Consider the following 23,581-nt stretch of genomic DNA (forward strand, 5'->3'; position numbering starts at 1 on the left):
GAGGCCAGGGCAGGGGCAGGAGGCTTGGGCAAGGCAGCTTGGGTTGGCTCAGCCCTGGCTCTTGTCTTCCTCACCCTCGTCCTCCGCCAGCTCTCGAAGCTGTAAGATCTGTGAGCCCAGGGTCAGGATGTGGGTCCAGGGCAGTTGCAAGGAGCAGCAGCTTGAGTGGCTGCTAGTCTGAACTCCACGCCAGAGGCCCCAAGGGTGGTCCTGCCCCATTCTCCGAGACCTGTGCACTGGTCTCTGTCGGTCACCCAAGAGAGTACCTAACTTCTTGCCCTCATGATACTGCTGGACTGGAAAGTTCCCTGGTGATCATCATTGTCAGTTTCCTCATTGTCCAGGGCTGAGACTGAGAGCGAGCTAATGCCAGCAAAGCCATTTCGAAACAGCTCTCTGTTTCAGAGAGAGCTCAGATGCACTGAAATGGCTTCACTAGGTGATGAAACCCAGTGAGTTCACCAGCAGAGCCGCACAGGAACAAAAGTGTCTCTGCCCATGTCCCATGGGAATGTGGACAGATGATCAGATGGAATTCAAGGAATCCGACTCTGGTGATCCTCCCCGAACACCTTCCCTTCCTGTTCTGTAACTTCCCTCTCTGGATCGCTGCAGCTACCAACAGACATGCGGGGACAGTGGCCGCCGTTCATTGGATGGTTGCATAATGAACCAAGCACCGGGCTCATTGGGTTGCAGATAGTATCTCATTTAAGCCTGGAAAGTACATCTTTTCATGCCCAGTTTCAGATGAGGTTTCCAAAATGCTGAAAGGTTCGGTCAAACCCCAGAAGTCATGTGCGGTATTCTGCCACCGACGTCCTCTCTCTTCCTGCCCCACCCTTCCCAGCCCCTGGGCTCAGTCCCTTCTCCAGTGGTCGTGAGCGGCCACAAACCCTCACTGCAGAGGTATCAGCACAGCCCCAAAGGGGACGCTGGCCCGGCCGGGTCACATCCTCTGCACCACAGCACGCCAGGTGCACGTCTCCCGCAAGGTGGGGGAGGGGAGATGGGGGTCCCCGAAAGCGGCGTGTTATCTCGGTTTGTAGGTCTCCCTCTCTCTATCTGGCCCTCTTTTCTGTAGCCTTGTTTCCCGGGCCCAGAGCAGCTCTTGGGAACAAATTATGAAGGAAAGAGGCGAAACAAAGGAGGGATGATAAAAACTGCTGTAAAAGGTTAGATTCCCATGATTCTGTGTGGCTGCTTAATGGATTCCTATGACATAAACACACCTTTGGCCTTGCCTGCTGGGCAGGTGACCTCCAAATAAATGAGTTTAGACAGCGTTTCCTAATAAGAAATGTCCCTTTTCTCCCATATGCCACAGAGCCCCCCGAGTATCCAAAGACCCACGCTCCCCACCCCCAAACAGACAGATCCCGTCCCCTGCACACGTACGCCCACCTGAGAAGGAAGCGGGCGGCACGGCGTGATCTGTCAAGATGTGCACGTGCCTTTGTGTCTGTAGCTTTAGCATCTGTTACTTGAACAAATATTTACTAAAGTGACTCTGCTGTAGGTGCTGAAAATACGGGGTTGGGGGAAGACGTAGCCTTTGCCCTTGAGAAGCTCACAGTTCGGGGCAGGTGCTTTAATGTGACGGGGTGCACACTGGGGTGGAGACCCACAAAGAGGAATCGTGGAGGAGGGTGTGTCTGCAAGTTGCTGGAGAAGTCAGGGAAGGCAACGTGAGCTGAGACACAGTCTCTCTGGCCTCAGGTTCTTCATCGGAAGAACAGGACTAATGAAAGTACCTGCCTTGCAGTGACAATGTGACAATGAAACGTACTAATGTAAGTAAAGCCCCTGATCCAGTGCCTGGCACGTGGTAAAGGCTCAGCAATGTGGGCCACTCAGAGTATTGGCAGCGTTACCAACTACATCCCCAGTTGTAGGCATCAATAACTAGGAGTGATTAAGTAAAAAACATTATTTATCATTCATTTTCTAGAGCCAAGTCCTGGCTTTAATGCTAGGCTAGATGGGCTGTTAGGGGACAGCCTCCTACTGGCCAGGTGTGGAACTGCACCTCTGCTCTACTAGCCAACAGTAAGCACCATGTGTGTGAGCCCAGGATGGAGCCCGGGCAACTCAAACCTGGGAGCTGAACCCGTGTAACAGACGGGGAAAGCACAGGGAGAGGGTGGACAGGGCTGTGACGCATCCTTACATTGAACAGGGCTTTGACAGACAACTACAATGCCCAGCACCGCAGGGGCCCGACCACCCTCTTGGCATCTTCTGTATGTTTTCAAAGAAGTCATTTGAGAATGATGACTGCCTCTGTCTCCCTGCTCTCCCTCACCACACACACACACACACACACACACACACACACACACACACACACTGATGATAGCGGTTATAAAACAAAGAAAATTCATTTTGCTGAAATTCATGTCAGAGCGCATTTGCCTGGAAAATTGGCTCAGTGAACATTCCCTGCTATTCCCTGGTCAGGCAAGCACAGTATATTCCACAGGTCTATTCACAGAAAACATTTCAAATACCTACAGCAGACTTTGCAGCAGAACTTTCCGCGACGTTGGAAATGTTCTACACTTGCTCTGTCCAACACAGCATCCGCCAGCTCCATGTGGCCAGTGAGCACTTGAAATGTGACTAGTCCGACTGATGAAATTAATTTTTAATTTAGTTTGATTTCATGTAATTTAAACTTAAACATCCACATGTGACTTGCGTCTACCATATTGGACAACCCAGACCCAGGGGTTGGTGACACTTTCTTGAGTCAATTTTTCAAGTTTTGGCATCTTGTTCTACAAATTGGCATAGCTTTCCCCACTTGGCCAGACCACGGGGCAAAGTGTCCAGGACTCAGGACTCTGCCACTTCCTCCCAAGCACCTTCCCCTCCCTCAAGGGGTCCACAGGCAAGGCCTTCCCAACTTTTCAGCCAGGGGTCTAGTTAACCCCTAGGGGGATCCCTTTTGCTTCAGACAGTTGCACAGCTCCTCAGTTTACCCCAAAACTCCAATCCACTCATCATGTGTTGTCAAAGCTCAGGATGACCCCACTGCTAAGATAATGTCTCTACGACCAGAGGGGAGGCTGCTGGGCTTTATACACGTTTTGGGCCGTTTTGGGCCTTTTGTGCCCACTGGGCTGAGCGGGCAATGGTGGCCCCATCACAATGCCCTGCTTTTCCCTTCGAGCGGGGTTGGAGACAGTTCTGGCTGGGCCTGTGTGATCTATTCATTTCCTTCCAAGCTGGGCTCTGTAAGCTCATTCACAATTGCGAGCTGGGAAGGGAAGCAAGTGGCAGGGAGGGGGCCGGGAAGCAGGCCCTGGGGGCCTGTCTGGTAAGGGTGGCGGGGGTCAGAGGAGGGTCTGGTTGGAGGAGACTGCAGCGCCCGTTGCTGCTGCCCGGTTCCCTCCAGAAGCCCTGCCCTGGCCTTGGCCCCTGGAGCCCCCATGGTGGTAGGCTCTTATCTCTCTCCCTTCAGCTGGCTCCTTGGGAGAAGGGGTGATCAGGAGAGAAGGACAGAGTGGCAGTGGGCAAAGAGAAAACTGGCAGCAGGGAGCCCCTTCCCCGGAATCTCCTTCCACCCTCTGCCCCCATCCTCACAGGCAGCCACGCGGCCGCCCTGGTCCCAGGGAGAGTAACCAGTCGGCTGAGCCACCACCTCCGTCCAGCTACAGAATTACAAGGGCCCAGCATTTGGCTCCAGCGGTCGATTTGCATGTGATTTGCATACATCTGCATAGCCTGCTCCAGAGGCCCTCAGTCAAAGGATGTGAAATGAAATAAAATAAATTAATTAGTGCAGCCTACCATAGCCCAATATGCAGGGCCCGACACCCGTAAGAGATGCCACTGATTCTTAAAATAATCAGTGGTGCGGCAGGCTGGGGCAGAGAGAGCCACGGTGCTGGGGGTGGAAGGGGGTTCTCGGCACTGGGGGTGGAGGAGGAAAAAGAGCCTCCGTTCAGCCCGGGACAGGGCGTGTTCCTCCGGCCCCGGCCCTGCTCCCCGTCTCCAGGAACGGAGAATTGCGCCATGTGGAAGCCCGCACCTGGCTTCCCACACCTGGCCCCGCCTGGCCCGGCCTGGCCCCCCCAGGGAGGTTTTCACCCCAGTGACTGCGGTAACGTTCAATTTCAAACCAGAGCTAGGACAGTTGCTTCAGGAGCTTGGAAGGCTCTCAGGTGCCCACTGCTGTTCTCCCATCTCCGAGCTCCCACCTTCACCCCAGGTACTTTCCCCACTGTGTCTCCACATTTCTGTCTGTCGCCCCGCCTCCCTCTGATCCCATCTCGGGGCTGGTTGAGGGAGAGATGTGTCCCGTTGTCAGCGAGCTGCAGTTAATTTATCCCTGTCCTTCTGCCAGGTGCTAATGAGATGCTCACAGCCTGTGTCAGCCAAGCAGTCTCCATATCCTGTAAACACGCCTCTTAGTGATTCAGTTCGTGGCTCTATTTAACATACGCCTTGACTTCCTCTAGGAGCCTCGGATCTATCTAGGAGGGAACCTTCCTCTAAGGCTGGGACCCTGCAGGGTGCTGGACATCAGGGTCACACCTGATGTCCAGGTTACCTGGAGAGCTTGGGTGGAGGGCACTAGAATTGATTCTAAGCAGGAAGGGGCTGCAATACGGAGATGGAGAACCATGATTTTTGGTTAAAGGGAGCATAGATCACAGCCAAAAAAAAAAAAAGCCCCAACCAGCAAATGATAAGTCAAAGACCAAAAATGCAAGACAGAGCAGCAGCGACAGGCTGCTTCAAAGCAAGTCTGGACCGAGAGCAAGGAGGTTGAGGGGAGCGGTTCCGAGTCAAGACCGTGAGCAGCATGCGTGCTCCAGGGCTTCCTCTAACACCGAGTTTCCACGCACTGAGGGTGGATGCGGGGGCAGCTCCGAGGAGCAGAGGGGCAGCTCTGGATTTCAGATCAGCAAGCTGTGCCCCTCCCCCGTCCCTACTCCCTCCCCTCCAGGCGCCTCCGCTCCATCCAGAGCGGCTCCAGTGGACTGTGTTATCTGTCGAAGAAAGGTGATGCAACTTACAAAGATTAGAAAAGCGTGGTTTGCAAACTGCTGCCCGTGAACCAAATCAGCCTGTGACCTGCTTTTGTACAGCCTGCAAGCTAAGAAGGAATGTTACCTTTTATAATGGTTGAAAAGCAAAAAGAAGAAGAAGATTTTGTGACACATGAAAATTATACAGATTTCAGATTTTGGCGTCCATGCTCGAGTTTCACTGGAGCACAGCTGTGGCCTTTCATCTGTGCACTGTCTGTGGCTGTTCTGGGGCCACAATGGAGGAGCTGAGTAGTTCCAGCAGAGGGGACGATATTTACAATCTCAGCCTTCACTAAAAATTTATGCCAACCCCTGTTTTAGATGGTGGAAGGGGAGTTCTCTCCCAGGATGGAGGTGCCGCACTCTGTGCACCCCTGAACACGGCATCGCAAGAAGAGCATCGGTGCCCACCGGGCCTTCTCTTGAGCCCAGCCCCACCCGCTCTGCAGCAAAGAGGGATCAGGCTGGGATGCCCCATCCGACCCTAGATGATTTCTGTCAGCGGCTGAGAAGGCCCCTTGTGCCCAAACCCAAAGCTGTTCTTCCTGTTGCCCACACCTGGGCCCTGGGCAGGTGGGCACCCGCTCGCTCTAACAACATCTCTTCTCAGACCTGGACTGAGGGTGCCCGACATCAGGGTGAGTCCTACATGTAGTCAGGTTAGGTGGCAGACTATCTCTGTAACGTGATTTTAAAGGCAAGAGGCCTCCTGTTTTTCTCTGTCTCCTGCCAAAAACATTACCCAAAGTGTCATGCCTGAAATCCCACCATGGGACACTACTCAGTGGTTACGCTGCAATGGGGCCCACGGTGTTCTCAGTAGCTTATGCTTTGGTACCAACGGGGCTTTCCGAGAGGAAGGGCATGTTTGTTGGGGCACAGAGGAGGCCAGAACGAGATCCATCCTTAGGACAGAAGAGAAGGCTGGCCTAAGGGGTCTTTGAGGCAGGTGTCAGCAGCAGGTGGGGACTTGGCCCAGGACAGCTCAGGGCTGGGTAAGGGCTGAGGGCAGAGCCACGCTGGTGAGGGTGTCCGGAGGGTTCTGGGGACTCTACCGCCAGCCCCGGCCATGGGCACGGAGCGGGCAGTGGCGGTAACTTACCCGGTACCACACGATCTCGCGCATGCGACCATCCGTCTTGAAGTTACACTTCAAGGTCACGGCATCCCCAGCCACCACAGGGGGGAGAGGCTCAATGTTGACTGTCAGGTACCCTGCGGAAGAGAGGAGAAAGGGGAGGTGAGCCGTGGGCTGGGCGGGAGGGCCGGGCAGACAGCAGAGGCGGGAAGGCGGTGGGAGGTGGTTGCACACCTGTTGGGGATGCCGTTCACACTGTGGTCACTGCAGATGGTGACTGTGTGCCCAAGGGAGCCAACCACCCCCATCTTGCCCCCCCCAACATCTCCCTTTCTGCCACCTCCCTGGCGCTGGTGAATCCCTCCAAACAAAAAACACGTCTTGGGATGAATTTCCCCTGAATGTAGAACCTGCTGGCACCTCCAGGAACGGCTCCGTGCATTTCTACAAGGTACCCCAGAGAAAGGCTTCTGCGGTCTAACACGGCACCTCCATACCCCATTTTAGAGAGTTGTGACATTACTGTCCTGCTGGAAATGAACGTGCTAACATGCACTCGTCCCAGCATTCCAACCCTAACCAAATGTGGGTGCCTGAGCCGTCCTGTAAACCCCATCACCACGCTACGCAACCAGGCCCATGAAACCCACACTGGGACTTGCAGTTCTAGGTGCCCACACCCCTCCGTGCCCAACCTCACAACCAAAGTCCTCCTGGTAAAAAGGGAAGGGGGCGCTGGGAAAACACCGTTGGCTTCCTGAATGCCCAACTTTCCCATCACACATACGCAGCAACCCAGAGGAAGGGGCAGGTCCAACCCCTGGCCATGGCAGTGGTGACAGTGGTGAAGGCCCTTGTGGGCTGACTACCGGGGCAGGAGTCTCAAATCTTTGCAAACACTAGACAATGCTCCCGTCCCTGCCCCCACCGCCACGGCCTCGGCTGCCCCGGGAAGGCCTGCCCAGCTCCTGCCCAGCTCCTGCCCAGCTCCTGCCCAGCTCCCCAGAGCACAGCCCTGGTAGCCACACCCTGGGGACGCTGCTGCCCCCACACCTAAGTCCAGCCTGGTGAGGCCCCTGACCTGCTCCTCTGCCTCCCCCAGCCCCACCCCCAAGGGCTGGGCACCCAGGCCAGCTCGGCAGGGGACCGCATTCTTGGCCGAGCACACTGGCCCATCTGATGAGCTTCCCGCTGCCTGACGTCTGGCCATCGATCCGATGGATCAATCCGGGCCGATGGTCTTAATGAGCAAACTAGCCAGGATGGGCCCGGGGATTTCAATTGTGCAGGCAGCCCGAGCAGTTGCGCCCGGGGGCCTGACCCCTGCCTGGAACTTAATGGTTACAACACTCCAGGAAAAAACACAAAACAGGAATCGACCTGGAGAGGATCGATTCGGAAGTTGGAGTCAGAGTAGACCTGTGTGGTCCAGGGCTCGGGACCAGTCCCCGGGTGAGGGGCAAGGCACAGGCTTGCCCCAGGGCAGGCTCTAACTCAGGCCAGAGATCAAGTTCCTAGACAGCCCCAGGGCCTGGGTGATCCAAGCAGGCGGTGACCCGGCCGACTGGAAGGACCCATCGCCTGCCCTCCCTTTCCTCAGTCATTCCCTCCCCACTCACTCCACCTGCTCCAGGCAGGCCCCAGCAGGCGCTGGGGAGCAGAGACACCCAGGCACACCCTCCAGGAATGTGCAGGGGGTGCGTCACCACGCAGGTAGGGTACAGGGGGGCACTGTGGGGGGGGGGGATGAAGGAAACCCGGTCCAACCTGGATGACCCTGGGCCTGGGGCGTGACACACACAGAGGCCGTCTCTGGAGATGTGCCCCAGTGAGAGGGGACTCTAGGGCCACAGCAGCCCCCATTTCCACACCTGCTCCGCGCCAGGCCCTGGGCTGAGTGCTCGATACGATACACATTCACTCACTTAATCATCACAACAATCCCAGGAAAAAGGAACTATTATTCCCACTTTGTGTGGGGAAACAGAGGCAAAGCCACCTGCCAGATCACATGGCTGCAAGTGACAGAGCTGAGATTCAAACCCAAACCTCCCGGCTCCGTGACAACCAGCACGCTATTACGGCTGCTCTCGTGACAAAGCAGGTGAGAGAAAGCATGGCAAGCACTGCACGTCTGTCTGCGGCCTGTGTACCTTTTTCACCCAGCCCTGGGGATGGGGGTGGGGATGTTGCTGGGGGGACCATGACAGGAGTCGAGGACCTGGCCCCGCCGGCCACAGTTCCAAGCCAGGGGTTTTATTTTTTATTTTTTTGTTAGAGACAGAGTCTCACCCTATCACTGCAGCCTCGGAACTCCTGGGCTCGTGCGATCCTCCTGCCTCAGCCTCCCAGAGTGCTGGGATTGCAGGTGTGAGCTGGTGCCCGGCCGACTCTCTTTGAAGATGAGACATGGGAGTCAAGCATCACCTGTCCAGATGGCGGAGGAGCCTCACGCTGGAGAAGGGCCCCTCCCACCGCAAGGAGGAGGGAAGGACTTATTCTCAGAGGCATAAATCTTGGAGCAGCCCAAGGTGGGTGCAGATGGCGTGTGCGTGTGAGGCGGGCCAGGGAGCACGGAGAGTCACCGTTTGTTGGCAAGCCACGGGGAGTGACAAGTGTGAGTCTGGTGGGGGGCGGTGCGGCTTGGTAGTCAGGTGGTGGTGTTAGGAGCACCGACCGGGGCAGCAGGCTGAGGCCCGGGGCAGTGGGACTCGCAGGGCACGCCAAGGTGAGGGCAGAGAGCCCTGCACAGGTGAGGGGCGGGCCGTGGGCATGGGAGAGGTGTACGCGAAGGCAGGTGCACGAGTGGGATTAAGGCAAGACAGCTTTTCCAGACTGTGCAGAGAATAGGGAGCTTCTAATAGGTATTTCGGGCAACATGCTTTCTACCATCAGCTAATTTTGAGAATATTGGGTTAAACAAAATTTAAACCTGTTCCTTCCCTTGAGGACTTCTCAGAACTTCTCTCTCCTTCCTTCTTCATGTCCTTCCTTTATTCATGAAAAAATATTAATTGAGAATCTGTTCTGTACCAGGCACTGCTCTAGGCGCTAGGGACACGACGCTGATAACAGACATGTCCCCAGCCCTCACGGAGCTGACGTTCTAGCAGAGGAAACCATATCTAATAAATGACAGAAAATGGGTCAGGTGGTGATAAGGGAAACGAGATGAATAGAGCAGAGCAAAGCAGTGGGGGCCCCCGAGGCCTTTGTGAGGAGGCTGGAATAAAGGAAGGTGTGAGCCATGGGGGATCGAGGGGAGAGCATTCCAGATGGAGGACGCCTCAAGTGCAAAGGCCCTGACACTGGAGTGTGCTCAGAGTGCCCGTGACTCTCCAAGCTTGGGCCATGGTGGAAAACTTTTCTTAGCATCTTACACTCTGGAGCCCATGTTTGGCGTAGCGTCTTGTAGAAGCTGAGCCAGGAACAGGAGTGCGGAGTTGAAGCAAGTGAGCTGCCTGGGGTGCAAGATGAAAGGACGCACTCATCCCACTGTACCACCCTGAGAGCGAGCCGCTCCCTAAACGCTGCGGCCTGTGTGCCCGCCTCGCCTCGCCCTAGCCTCAGCCCTGCTGGAGTCCTGGGAACAAACTCCCAGAAACACATCTGCAGACGGAGGCAGGGGATGCCCCAGTTTGGCGCTGAGGCAGGGGACGGGAAAGATGGCTGCAGCTGGGCACTTCCTTCTCAGGGCCTCAGGCAGCGGAGGGGCCAGGGCTTCCTGGCTGCAGAGGAGGTCGGAGACCTCAGCTCTAAGGGTCAAAAACTCCTTCCCCGGGGCACATGGTGCTTCCAGTTTTCCCAGCACTTTCAATCCCGTGTTTTGTAGCCCCTCGTGCAGCAACCTGGGCCTCTTATGACCCTGTGATCGCGGTGTATGTCACACCGAAGCCTAACCATCTGCTCGTCTGCCTCCTTTTGGAATTCGAGTTCCATCAGTATCAGTTGACTATTTAAACAAGCATACAGTGAGTGCTACGTTTCAAGCTTTCTTAGACGTGGGCAGTTTGGGTCCCCACATCCCCCTGTGAAGCAGGTACTATAAATATTTCTCCGTCACAGAGAACTGCCATCCAGAGCTGGGAAGCGCTGTGTTCCCCATGGAGTGGCCAGAGCCAGGCTGGGGGCAGAACCCAGAGCTGTCTGGCTCCAAAGCCAATCTCCTGCTACCACCTCCTGCTACCACCCTGAGCAGAGTCCTACGCCTTGCGGAGGTCACTTGGTAATCCTGGGGGTGGCCCCCAAGTGGCAGCTCCACCAGGTGCCACTGCATCTTCATCGGGAGCCTGGCTCTCTGAGGAGGCAGGGCAGCCAGCGCAGGGGCCAGCCCAGGTGAGGGAGGGGAGGACAGACCCAGGACTGCACGCTGAGCGACGGGAACCACAAACAGAGGGGCCTGGGAGTGGGGCGGGGCCCGAGTGCGAGCTGGTGGGTAGAGGGAGACCCCACTGCCTCAGGGCTTGAGCTGTGGGCTGCTGGCACGTTCCTTCCCCAAGGCCAGGACAAACCTCAGGCCCCTACACCTCAGGTCCGCAGCTGGGCTCACTGGCCAGGGGAGGAGGAGGAAGCAAGGTGATTTTCCCACAGATGTTCCAGGTGAGGCTCACGGCAGCACCAATCAACACCTGGACCACAGGTGACATCACCTTCCCAGACACAGACACATGCCGGAGAGGAGATAGCAAGGGTTCAGACAAAGCCAAGCAGCTTTTTTCTAAAAGAAAAATGTAGGAAAAGTTCTGTAGGTCTGACTAATATTCCTATAGCTCTTATTTCACAAAATTTCATCATCTTCCAAATACCCTGCACTGATTCTTTCCCTGAAAAGTCCCCCCCCCTGCCTTCTTCCCGGCTCCCCCACCCACAAGCCTCCCCAAAATTTTAAGTCAGTCAGTAGGTTCAAGTTTCTCTCTCTGCCACTCAGTAGTGACCTGGGCGAGTTACTCGACCTCCATGGGACTCAGTTTCCTCATGTGTCACGTGGACACAGGCACGATCACAGAGGCCAAAGCAGTGACGCGTGGTCAGGGGCTCTGCTCATCCAAGCTCTGCCCCAACAGGAGGACGTCCCCAGCTTCCTGGGCCCCCTGGCCTCTGCTCCCTCCTGTGTTCCACTGTCCAGTCTAGGAAGGACGGTCCCAGGATAACGGTGGGACTGACATCTGGAAGCTGGTCAGGGGAGAGGAGAAGATTCAGAGATGACCAGCTCAGCCGGACATCCCGGCTGGGGACAAGGTCAGGAGACCCACGGGGAAGCCTCCTCCAAGGCAGGGGAAATAAAACCAAAGAGGGGAGGTCTGAGAAGGCCCCTGCTGCCCGGCCCCTCCAGAGGGGTGTTCCTGAATGGCAGCTCCCCAGGTTCTTCCCTCCTGCTGTGGAGCCTCCGGGCAGCTGAGCCGGCAGGGGTGGGGGAGATGGGCTCATCGGCCAACCTGCAGGTGGGGAAGGGCAGTGCCGCCCACCAGCCCTGGGACCTCGGGCAAGTCATCCCTCTCTCTAGGTCTCAGTTTCCTCATCTGTAAAATAAGGGGGAACTGGATTTTTAGGGCCCTCCTGCTCAACTAATCCCACATCAGATGCTCAATGAGTCCGAACCTGGGTCTCGCCATGGAGGCCGGAAGCAGAGGCCACATTGCCACCTTCCTTCCCTGCAAACTCAACACCAGTCCTCGGAGAAGTGAGCCCGCCAATGACTCAGCCACCAGCTAAGGACGGAGCTCTGTCTCTCGGGGCATTAAATTTGCCACCAATCAGCCTGGACGCACGAGCCCCCCTCCGAGCGCGGTATCGAGAAGCAGATCAGGAGCGGAGACGGATTCATCTTAACTAAGCAGTTCATTATCCCGAATGGCGCCATCACTCTCCCCCTCTATCTCTGACAGCGTTTACACCACTCCTGTTAAGACACATTTAGCAAAATCGCGGGGCGATATTTAGGAAGCAGGCACCCTCCTAACAAGGTGATGACAAATTGCTGCTGCGCCCGGAAACTCTCCCGGTGACATCCCGGCATCGCTCCTCTCCCCTTTCCCGGCTCAGAGGGGACGTGTCCAGAGGGCTGGCTCAGGTCTGGCCCCGCATGGATGGGGTCAGGGAGGGATTCCAGGGGAGGGACACAGGCTGGCCTTGGTGCAGGCAAAGGGACATCAATTACAGTGGAGACACCACATGTCCTGGTCTGCCCAGGGCTGAGGGGGTTCCTGGGACAAAGGACTTTCAGTGTGAAAACTGACAGTCCCTGGCAAACAGGGATGAGCTGGTCACTGCCATTATAATTGCACAGTGGCCCGTGGGTGGCCCTGGCTCAACCACTTAAATCTCTCCACTTATTTCGATGACAGGGGAATCGTAGCTTCCTCGGCCCGCTGTTAGGACAGTGAGAGTAAACGGTCGCCCCCTCCGTGGTGCACGTCCCCATGTGGGTACTCCGTAGGGAGTGGCGGGGAGGTGCGTGGCTTGGATGTCCTGCCCCCATTCTTGCTGCCCAACCACTTCTCTAAAATGCATGTCCCTGGCCTTGCTTAGGCCCCCGGGGAGCTTCCCACTGCTCCCCAGGGAAGTCGCACATCCGGCCCAGGGTGTTCTGGCCTGGCCCACGCCCAGCTCTCCGGCTCCTCTGGAACCTCCCGCTCGTCACCCAGGTCCTGCCGCTCTGCTCCCTGCCACATGCAGCCTTCTCCAGCCCCTGGGCCCAATACTGTCCCCTCTGTCCCAAGCCCTCTCCCTCACTCTTTGCTTGGGTAACTCCCGGACACCCTTCAAGGATTTGTGGAAATGTCACTTGGAGAAAACTCCCTGACTTCCCAGACCACCATAGTCCCCAAAGGACTCCCCACCCCCGTTCCTACCATGTGGGACTCTGAAAATGACTGGAAATGACATCCTCAGGGCACAGCCACCAGGACACAGGCCATGAACTGTTTCCATTTGCCACGTTTCCCAAGTGCCTATAGCAGGGCACGGATCAAGGAGCACCTTGACCCCACTCATTGCCTTGACTGTTGCATAGTCAGGGCAGGTGTCACCAGGAGGCCCTCTCTCGAGCTCCTCTCCTCTGGGGGCTTCGTCCCCGGCAGCCCGAGCCGAGGGGGTCCCAGGACCTCAGGTGCCTTCCGAACCTGCCTCTCTGACCACATCTGCAGGGACTGGTGCTGGTGTCTGCTCAGAGTGTCCAGTGGCCTCCCACGGATGCCAGCCGTGACAACTCTGTCCAACAGAGGAACGTGGCACTGGGTGGCGAGTGGCCGCCATTGGGTCCTCTAGCCCCGTAGGAGTTAAGACACAGCCCACGAGTCAGCAGACAGCACAGTGGCCGGCGCAGGTCCCAGGAGGCAGCCGGATCCGTGGGTGGCAGCACGTGCTGGACCACCAGAACCACAGGGCCCTGGAGCAGACGCAGCGGGTGCCCACCTGGGCAGGGACTGTCAGAACCATCAGACTCAGGGCCTCAGGACAGAGCCACCGCTGCATCCGGAACAACATCCTGCTTCTCCTGGCAACATGAGCTGAGCTGGCACCAACAGAGGTAACCAGGGAGCCGGTAGCCGGTGTGGGCCAGGCTGCCCCACAAGCCCAGATGCACTGAACCTCCACACAGAGCAATGCAAACACCCCCATGCCCGCGCCCTGGGCTAGGACCCCTGCTGCAGGGCGCCACACTGCCGCACCACTTGGACGCCTTCAGCCTCCTGGAAGGAGCAGGCTCTAAACTGACGTGATGTCTCCCCCGACCCAACCCCCTATCTCTCCATCAGGGAGCTCAGAGGACACCAGTCTTTTTCCTGGAGACTCCTCTTCCTCTCACGCCCACATCAAAGCAGCCGGCAAGGCCGGTAAGCTGTATAAAATATGCCCAGAACCCAGCTACCTCGCTGCACCACTGCTACCTCCCCGGCCCAGCCACCGTCCTTGGCTGCCTGGTCTCCAGCAGTGCCCCTAACTGGTCTCCCCACGCCACCTGCCCACCTCTCTGATTTCATCTCCCCTCACTCGCAACTCGTTCCGTTCCCCAACTCACAACGATCCCTGCTGGTCCCGGAGCCCCACAAGCACATCCCCACCGCAGGGCCTTTGCACCTGCTGCTCCCACCACCCAGAACACTCTTTCTCTAGATCCCCACATGGCTCAGTCCCTCCATCCTTTCTCTGCTCAAACGTCATCTCTTTGGAGAGGCTTTTTCTAACTATCCTATATAAAACAGCACCCCTGTCATTCTCTAACCCTGCACCCACCTTTATTCTTCCTTAAACACTTATCACCACCTAGACACACTTACTCGTTTATTGTCTGCTGACATCCCAGCCCCCCACACTAGGCTGTAGGCTCCATGAGAACAGAGATTGTGTGTGCATGTTTCAGTATTTTTTTCTCCGTTGTTCAGAGTGGATAATTTCTATTGACCTACCCTCAAGTTCACTGATTCTTTCCTCTGTCATCTCTATTCTGCCACTCAGTCTGTCCAGTGAGTTTTAAAATTTCAGTTATTTTATTTTTCACTTCTAAAATTTTCATCGGATTCTTCTTTCCATCTTCTATTTCTTTGCCGAGCCTTTCTGTTTTAATATTTGTTTCAAGGCTGTTTTTGGTCACCGGCTCAAGCATTTTTAGAACAGCTGCCTTAAAGTCTCTGTCAGATCATTCCACCATCTGTGTCATCTCGTCATTGGAGTCTATTGATCGTCTTTCCCCGTGTGAGTTGAGATTTTCTTGGTTTTTTGTATGTCAAGTCATTTTCGTTTATATTCTGGACATTTTAAGTACGCCCTGATGCAACTCTAGATTTTACTTATGTTCATTCCTTCAGGCGTACTTCGAATTCCAGTGTTCCTCCATAAACCACCTACTTTTCAGATTTTTCAAATAGGTGTCCACATACTCTGTCTAGGTTTTAGGTTGAAGTAGGGAGAGATGAAGAAAGGCTGGTCTTTACTCCATCGCACCAGAGCCAGAAGTCCTTGATTTTGTGAGTTTTAATCACTACTTTATCCCTAGAATCTAGAACAGTGCCTGCCACCGTTATAGTAGCTCAATAAATATTTGTTGAATGAATGAAAAAAATGAACATGTGATCAGGGCTTGGCGGTTTTCAAAGGATTTCTGTAATTATTATCTCTGTGATCACCTTTGCAACCCTGTGGGATAGTGTCCCTATTTTGTAGGTGGGAGACTGAGGCTCAGAGATGCAGAGTGGTTTCCTCACCCTCACAGGGAACCGGGCTTGGCGGGCGGGCTGGACTCCAAGTCCAGTACTCGTCCCGCTGTCTCACAGGAGACCACGCCCCCTTCCTTCCAAAAGGAGAGGCTGAAAACAGGGATAGGCAGGAACTCCGGGGTCAGGAAGAACACAAGAAGTCTTGCTTGGGGTGTAGCAGGATCAGACACCCCACTACGGTAGCAGGACACAAGACAGCAGCAGGAGGACTGATGGCTGAGGTCATTTTCAAGTTCAAGGCCAGCAGTGGGTGCTAGGAGGGCCAGGAAGATGTGTCTGGCTGAGAACCTTTCCAGGACTGTAAGAGACCCAAGGCTGAGGAGGACAATTTGTTCCACTGCATCCCTGACATAGAGTCCTCTGAACCAAGCTCTGAGCCAATTATTTTGGCCCAGAAGTGCTTGTCATGTGTCACCCGAACCATGACTTACTGGTATCGAGCAGCTAGTAAAGAATGAAAAGCAACAGGGATCGTTCATCTTTCTATCCGAGGACAGGGGCTCTGTCTGCCACCAGACTGGGAACTCCTGAGGACAGGGACAGGGTCTCAGCCCTGCTCTGTGGCTGCGAGTGCAGACGTGGTGCGGAGAACTCAGGGACTCTTGTCTCCTAGGAGAGCCAGCGTGGACCACACTGAGACTTGACCTGGGCAGACGGTGGTCAGGTGGTTGGCAGCAGCTCCACCAGCTGGATTTAAAGCCCCACTGAGGTGGACCATGAGAGTCACGGCCACATAAGTTCTCGTACCACCCTCCGGTGCTATGGGTCTGGGATTTATCTCCATGCGATAACGCACTACCACTCATGGAGAAAAGAGGTCACCCCTATCTCATGAAGATAAATACCCTATCGTGGCACTGAGGATGGCCTCCCTGGGTTCCCGTGCTACATAATTACTATTGTAATAAATATTATTACAGCAAACCAATTACTGCAACCATATCTTCTGGGCAGGCACAGAGGATTCTGTGAAAAACACCCTTCCATGCCGGACTAATGCTCTCCCAACCGGCCGCCTCCTTGTTGGCGGAAACGGGGTGAGAGGTGGGGCAGGGGGTGAAGGAGAGCCTTTTAGGGAACAAAAGCCACTGAGCAAAGAGGGCAAGGCTGACAGCTCATCCGTCTCTAAGACGGATGGGTTCTACCTCTCCGACAGCTCTCAAAACTGCCTTTGCTGCCCCGCTCGGCACCAATCCTTCCTCGGTTTGAGCCCCCCGCCTCCCTCCCCAGGACCCTGCAACAGCCGGCTCGCTGGTCTCCAGCCCCCAGACTTGTCCCTCTGATGGACCCACCGTCCTGGAGTCTCGGTGATATTTTAAATTGCAAATATGATGCTACCACCTTTCTGGTTAAAGCTATTGAATTCCCTGCCCTGCTGCCCTCCTACTCAGGATAAAGTCCAGACTCCGCCGTGGCCAGCGGGTCCCCTGTGTGCTGCCTCCCACGGCCCCCCCAACTCAGTCGGTCCCTCCTGGTGCTTTTGCCCCTTGCAGCAACCCCACCAGCCCTTCCAGATCCCTCAAGTTCCTTTGGCTTGTGTCGTTTCCTCTTCTTGGAATGCCCTTCTCCTCTGAGTTCACCCAGGGAAATCTGTCCATGTCCTTCCAGGTTCATGCGACAGTCACCTGCTCCTTGATTTATAGAGTCTGATACACCTTCTTCTGAGCTCACAGACCTTTGTAAACATCTCAATCACAGCCCATCTGCATTCCCTCGTAATATAACATATGGTTCTTTGCATGTCAACTCCGCCATCATACTAGGCACTCCTCGAGCCCAGGGACCTGGTGTGCACCTCCAGTGCCCTGCACGGTGCTTGGCACCTGGCGAGTGCTCAGCCAGGGCGCTGCACGAATGAAGTAATGAATGAACCAAGACACGAACACTGCACGCTGTGGGGCTTTCTGAGCCGTGCTGCCCCTGAACACATGGGTCATGCTGTAGCCCAGTGTGCTGATGTCCCACCTGCACCCAAACCCTCTGTGTCTCCCCATTGCCTTTGGGAGGATGTCCAAACCCCTCTCCCCCCACAAGACCACTCGTGGGCCTCATCCTCCTCCGCTGGTCTCTTGCCCTAGAGCTCCCCAGGGACGCCAGCCCTCCCCGTCTACTGGGCCGAAGTCCCTGCTGTTCCTCAACCATCACTTTGCCCCATCCCCTCACTAAGCCCTTCAGGTCTTAGCTTAGATGTCAGGCACCCCAGAGGCCACTCCTGATACACACCCTAGCTTCACCTACCCCATGCCCGGCACCCCCAAATCCGGGGTGGGTGCCCCTGTCAGAGCATGCACCACAGCCCTAACTCACTGCCCGGCAGCACGGTTGTTGCGGGTCTGTCTCCCGGGGTAGACTGCAAGCCCCGGAGGGACAAACGCACGACCACTACTGCATTCTTAGTGCCGGGCGTGCTGCTGCCCACACCATTAGCATTCAGGGTGCATACAATGAATGAGTGAATTCATGGGTGAACAAATAAGTTCTGTAGATATTGTCAACCGGACTAGACTTGGCCGTAACGTCCAAATCCACTGGGGCTGGATACTTTTTGCCTTATTGGGCTGTGGATTTCCCACCCGAAAACTGGGCCAGAAAAGAACATCGAGAGGGAGATGCCCCCCTCTCCCCCCACCAACTCATGGTTCTCACCTCCCCTAGTAGGTCCGGTCAAGTCTGGACCACCAGGGACCTCAAACGCTTTGCAGCCGTTGCAGGGAGACATCCCTGACACATGCGGGCATCTGTCCCTGCCCCGACCTCCTGGGTGCTTCTGAAATATTCCCCCTCTCTAATCTCCGGCAGGCTAATCAAATTCCCCTCTGTCAGAGGCAATAGATGTTCCAAAGCCTTGTAGTAGTAATGTATTATTCATGACATATGTATTATTTATCATTAGTTTGTTTATTTATTATTAATTTGTGTTTCATTATTGATAATGATGTGATTATACTATTAATAAGAAGACTTGGGAAGGCTGTGCTGTGGCCCTTTGCAGACACCTGATGTGCCTCTGATTCCTGGCAAAAGCCAGTGCTGGTCATTTGTCTGTCCATTTCATGGATGAGTGACACTGAGGCCAGAGAAGGGCAGGACTTTCTGTCAGTCCTCATGTCTCTAAGATGCCCGTCAGGGAGGGAGACGGGAGGGGGCAAAGCCTCCTTAGCAGCAGGTCCCGGGCTGACAACAGGGCCAGGGCCGAGGGCACAGATTCCTGCCAGATGCAATTGCCGGGCCTGCCGACCGCAGCTCCACCTGCAATCTCGTTTGTGTACTTGCCCCACATTGTCCCAGGCTCCCTCTCCCACATTGGGGTCTGAGGTTGTCTTTGCTCTGTCTTGCACATGGTGCTTGCTCTGCGTGGCGTGTGCTCCCCCAGACCCACACAGACGACTGTGTTCCCCCCACAGTCCGTGGTCCCTTCCTCCCAGGTGCTCAGTGGGTACCTGCAGGTTGGTGGGCCCGTGTGACTAATCCTGGCCTGGGGAACATGGCCTTCAGGCTGGCCTCTAGAAACCTCCCCTGCCATCCTGCACACCCTCTCTCCCCACCTGCCGTCCGGGTGGAGAGGGCTTGGAGGACCCGGAGGAGGACAGAGTCATGAGATGGAAAGGAGCCTGGGTGCTCGAACGACAGCATGGAGCAGAATATTCCCGTGTCCCGGGGATGTGATATGAGTGAGAAATAAAATCTCCTTGAGTTATGCTGCTGATATTTGGGGGTGGTTTGTTACAGCAGTTACTCAACAGTACATTCTACTAGTATGTTGCACACAGTAGGCATTTAATAGGTTCTTGATAAAGAAAAAAGTGAACAAGCAGCTGAATAAGCAACAAAATAAATCAGTGGGTCCAGCTACTCTGTCATTGAGTTGGAGTCACAAGTCAGGTTCCCCAGTCACAGGATATCAGAGGGAAGGGGACTTCGTGATCTGGCATTGAAACACTTTTGTTATACAGATGGATAAACTGAGGCTCAGAGGAGAAGGACCTAGGCCAAGGCCACAGAGCCAATTAACAGGCTATGCATGACCAGGCCCCAGTCTCCTGAAGCACAGTCCCATGGCCTTCCCACCACACCTGTGTCTTCTCTCCGACCATCTTTGTTTTTTTTTTTTTTTTTTTTGAGTCAGAGTCTTGCTTCGTCACCTGGGCTAGAGTGCCGTGGCGTCAGCCTAGTTCACTGCAACCTCAAACTCCTGGGCTCAAGCGATCCTCCTGCCTCAGTCTCCTGAGTAGCTGGGACTACAGAAACACACTACCACACCCAGCTAATCTTTCTATTTTTAGTAGAGACGGAGTCTTGCTCTTTCTCAGGCTGGTCTTGAACTCCTCACCTCAAGCGATCCTCCCGCCTTGGCCTCCCCAGAGTGCTAGGATTATAGGCGTGAACCATGGAGTCTGGCCCCTCTCTGACCATCTTTCATGTGACAGCCTTCTATCACCCTCGGCAACGTTCTCTGTGTCCTTGGAGTGGGTGAGGTTAAATGACCCTTTCCTTATCCCTGGGTCAGTCCTGCATCCAAGGAGCAGCTAGAACTGCCGGGACAGAGGGAGGATGAGAGACCAGTGACAACGGACACCTGTGAGATGCCCTGACAGCCCACGGCCACCTTCATCATCTTCATAGTGCCCTCCCCAGGGCCAGGGCCACGTTGGGCAGAGGGCCAAGGCCCCCTGGATCAGGCTGGTGGTGCAGTGGTGATGGGGAAGGCACAGGTGGGGGCAGGAAGAAAAGCAAGCAGCCCACACTGTGAAGCCAAAGCCCCTGGACTGGCCCTCATTGTGCCGTGGACAGAGAGGACAAGTCCCTACTCCTCTCTGGGCCTCAGTCATCTCATCTGAAAACTGGGCTCACGGTGCTTATTTCTCAGGAAAACGATGATGCCAAGTAAGAAAATAGAGGGGCAGGTGTTCTGAAAAGCACCATTAGAAAAGTTGGTCTCCTCTTTTACGTGGGAATGTTCTCAGGGGCCACCAGTGCTTAGAGATTGTGACCTTGGGCATGGGAATCAGACAGACCTGGGGACAGCTCCTGACCATACTGCAGGCCCGTCCTGCAACCTCGAGTGAGTCCTTTCCCTGCTCTGAGCCTCAGTCTCCCCCTCTGTCAAATGGGGATAAAGATCTTTACCTCTTAGGGCTGCGAGGGGAGAGGCAGAGAGATGGCCCAGGCCAGGAGCCCAGTGCAGGGCCTGGCACTGGGGACTGTGCTGACTCAGAGGACCTGGCCTTTGCTCCCCTGCCCACTCCCCAGCTCCTGCAGACACCCCACTTCTCCGTGCCCCCCATCCACTTCTACCAGCAAGACTGTTTTAAGGAACATTACTAGAAAGCTTTGGGACAGATGGCCTGACTCACGTTGGCTGTTTGAGGGGAGTGTCGGGAGCACCGAGGCTGAGCAGTCACTGCTGGATGCTGCTTTGCTTCCTGCACAGAGATTCTAAAAGCGAAGCTTGCAGAGACCCTGGCAGCCCTGCCTCCTCCGACATCACTCAGAACCCCGAGGACAGGACCATGAGCTACAGGGAGGCGCCTCCGACTCACAACAAAATTTAAAATATGGATGATTGGTTATTAAGGAATATTTTAAAAGAAACATATTACTCAAGGAATACAGTCCAAGCTAGGTTATAAACTGGTCTTAATAAGTAAAAAGAGGCAACTTAATGAAAAAAAATTATAATTTAAAATAGGTCTACATTAAATAATAATGCCTCGTAAACACAGAAGTCCTTTAGCATAAAAGAATTAATTGCTGGGCTCAGAAGCTAAAGGCGGAATAAAGGAATCCTTAATTTCTGGGGTCTTTTATTTTCCTCTCCCAAAAAGGCATTTCACATTAGACCGGATTACCTCGCATTGGCACGGAAGGGCCTGGAAATCTGTAAAGGGAATTTGCTCAGTAAAATTCTGTTTCCTTGAGTCTATTATTTTAAGACACATTCTGAATGAAGTGTGGCTTTGCTCTCTGGATCTACATCAGTTTTGAGCAAGCTCCTATGACAGAGGTTTCTCATTGATGAACTAGGGAACGGGCTTGTCTTGCAGAATCAAAGCTCCCGGGTTCAGGCCCTGCGAGCCGGGCAGCTCGGTCATCAGGCAGTCAGCCCGACTGGTCCCAGAGACTGTACTCTCCATGCTAGTGGCCATTAGAAACAGTCCCGTAAAGCAGAGTGGTGACTTTTGACCCCCAGGGGACATTTGGCAACATCCGAAGACATTTTTGGTCAAAACTGGAGGGGGTGCACTACTGGCATCTCAGGGGTGGAAGCCAGGGGTGCTGATAAACATCCTACTGTGCACCCAACAGACCCCGGCAATCGAGGGTCACCTGGCCCTAAATGTCAAAAATGCTGAGGTTGAGAAACTCTACAATAAAGAGAAGAAAGCAATCTGGAAGGTATGAATGTGGGTGCAGGAGTTCCCTAGCACAGCAGGAAGAGTTTCTAGCACCAGGCCCAGCCATCCAAGGCTGCAGGTGTGGATCACGGAAAGTTCTCCATAAACACAGCCCCACACCCACTGTGCCCAACACCTGACATGTGCCCAACACCTGACATTCTCCCAAACTTCTTCACCACCAACACAGATCAGCTTAGCCCAGCAGAGCATCTTTCCTGCCCTCGGTACACATTTTGATTTTGCGAAGCACAAACCCTACGAGACAGTTCCTTTATAGTCACCCGTGGCAGATGCATTTGTTCTGCAGGCAAAGGAGGCCTGGCTCACGCAGGAGAGTGTCTGAGGGTCTCTCTCTTCCCAGGGGAGCACCCAGCCTCTCCCTCCTCTCTAATCTCACTCTGCTGCTCGACAGGAGAAGCAACCTGGTCTTCATATTAATACTTTATTAAACGCACACGTCCTGCAAGATAAACATCAGCCTATTACCGTTGCCTGGTTATAGAGTGCTTGTGTGTCACCCGAAGGCTATTTGGACCTGATTCCTCCCCATCTAACTTCTTCCCGCTGGAGGCCAAGGTGCAGACTGTAGACGTCTTAGGGGATGGAGCGGTCGGGCGAGGAGCAAGTGGGCTGCGGTGGGGTGAACACGAGATCATTCAACCCCCCCCTTCAGGGCTCCAGGCAAGGGATGCATGGACCATGTCTGGGCCAGTTTTTTGTTACCAGGGACAAGGAATTGAGGAACAGGGAGGGCACAGTCCAGCAACTGTCCAGTGCAACCTAGAAAAGAATGAGGAGCCTACCGTGTGCAGGTATTGGCTAGGCCCCGACCCCAGCTCAGCCAGCCTTCCCCGTAGGAAAGGGCTTAGCCAAGGCAGGCCAAGAGAGCGGGAGGGAATCTTGTTCTGCCACTTCCTAACTATGCTCTGGGACATCTGAATCTTCTGACTTTTTATCTACTAAGCAGGAATCCTGATGCCTCCCTCCCAGGGCTGGAGATAATAGGCATGTAGTGCTAATGTATCGCTCAATATGTGGTTGATGCCACTGCTGTTGTAACGATTTCCTTCCTTTTTATAGGTATGATTTATAGTAAAACACACACATCCCAAATAAACAACACGATGAATGTCTACATATGTACATACCACTCAGATCCAAATCTAGACCATTCCCAGCAGCCCAGAAAGCTCCCTTGTGCCCCTCACCACTCACGCCTCCCTGCCCCGAGATAACCTCTCTTCCGCTTCTCCACTGTAGATTAGCTTTGTTTCCTCTTGAGCCCCGTGTAAACAGAATCGTGCAGCATGTGCCCTTTGGCATCTGCCTACATTTTCTCAACACGGTGTTTTTGATATTCATCGGTGTGTTGCATTTATCGGTAGTTTGTGCCTTAAAAAATGTTTCCTGGTTAGTATTCCATTGTATGAAATACCACAATCCATTTATCTCTTCTACCTACCACCGAGGGATGTTTAGTGTGGGGCTATGATGAGAAAAGTCCATTACGGTCATTAAAATATGATTCCTAAGCCGTGGGAAAACTGGCCAGAACCCATAACCCTTGGGCTTTCTTTCCCAGGGGAACTGCACTCTGCTCTTGGCCAGCTCCGGGCGGGGAGGCCCTCTGCTGGGTTATGAATAAGGGAGGGCCTCCCCCTGTCCCAGGGGCACTCGGAGTATCCATGCTGTCGCCCACACCCTGCCTCACTTTCTCGGATAAATCTCCCCTTAGGAAAATTCTGTTGGTCACTTACTCGCTTTTGATGTAAATGCTCTTTCTCTATCTCCCTCCCAGGGGCATGTCAAAGCCAATCAATCTCTGCCACTTACAAAAATAATGACACT

At 54.6% G+C, this 23,581-nt stretch overlaps 1 protein-coding gene across 1 annotated transcript in view; it reads right to left on the bottom strand.

The window, feature by feature from the left end:
- The window catches only part of IGSF21 (immunoglobin superfamily member 21), a 235,409-nt gene that overhangs the window by 127,598 nt on the left and 84,230 nt on the right, over window positions 1-23,581 (bottom strand). The window contains exon 2 of the mRNA XM_045546479.1: window positions 6,145-6,257. Within this exon, the coding sequence (XP_045402435.1) occupies window positions 6,145-6,257 (113 nt within the window). The remainder of the gene's footprint in view (window positions 1-6,144; window positions 6,258-23,581) is intronic.

This window comes from Lemur catta, chromosome 3 (assembly GCF_020740605.2).
Source record: "Lemur catta isolate mLemCat1 chromosome 3, mLemCat1.pri, whole genome shotgun sequence".
NCBI classification, from domain to species: Eukaryota; Metazoa; Chordata; class Mammalia; order Primates; family Lemuridae; genus Lemur; species Lemur catta.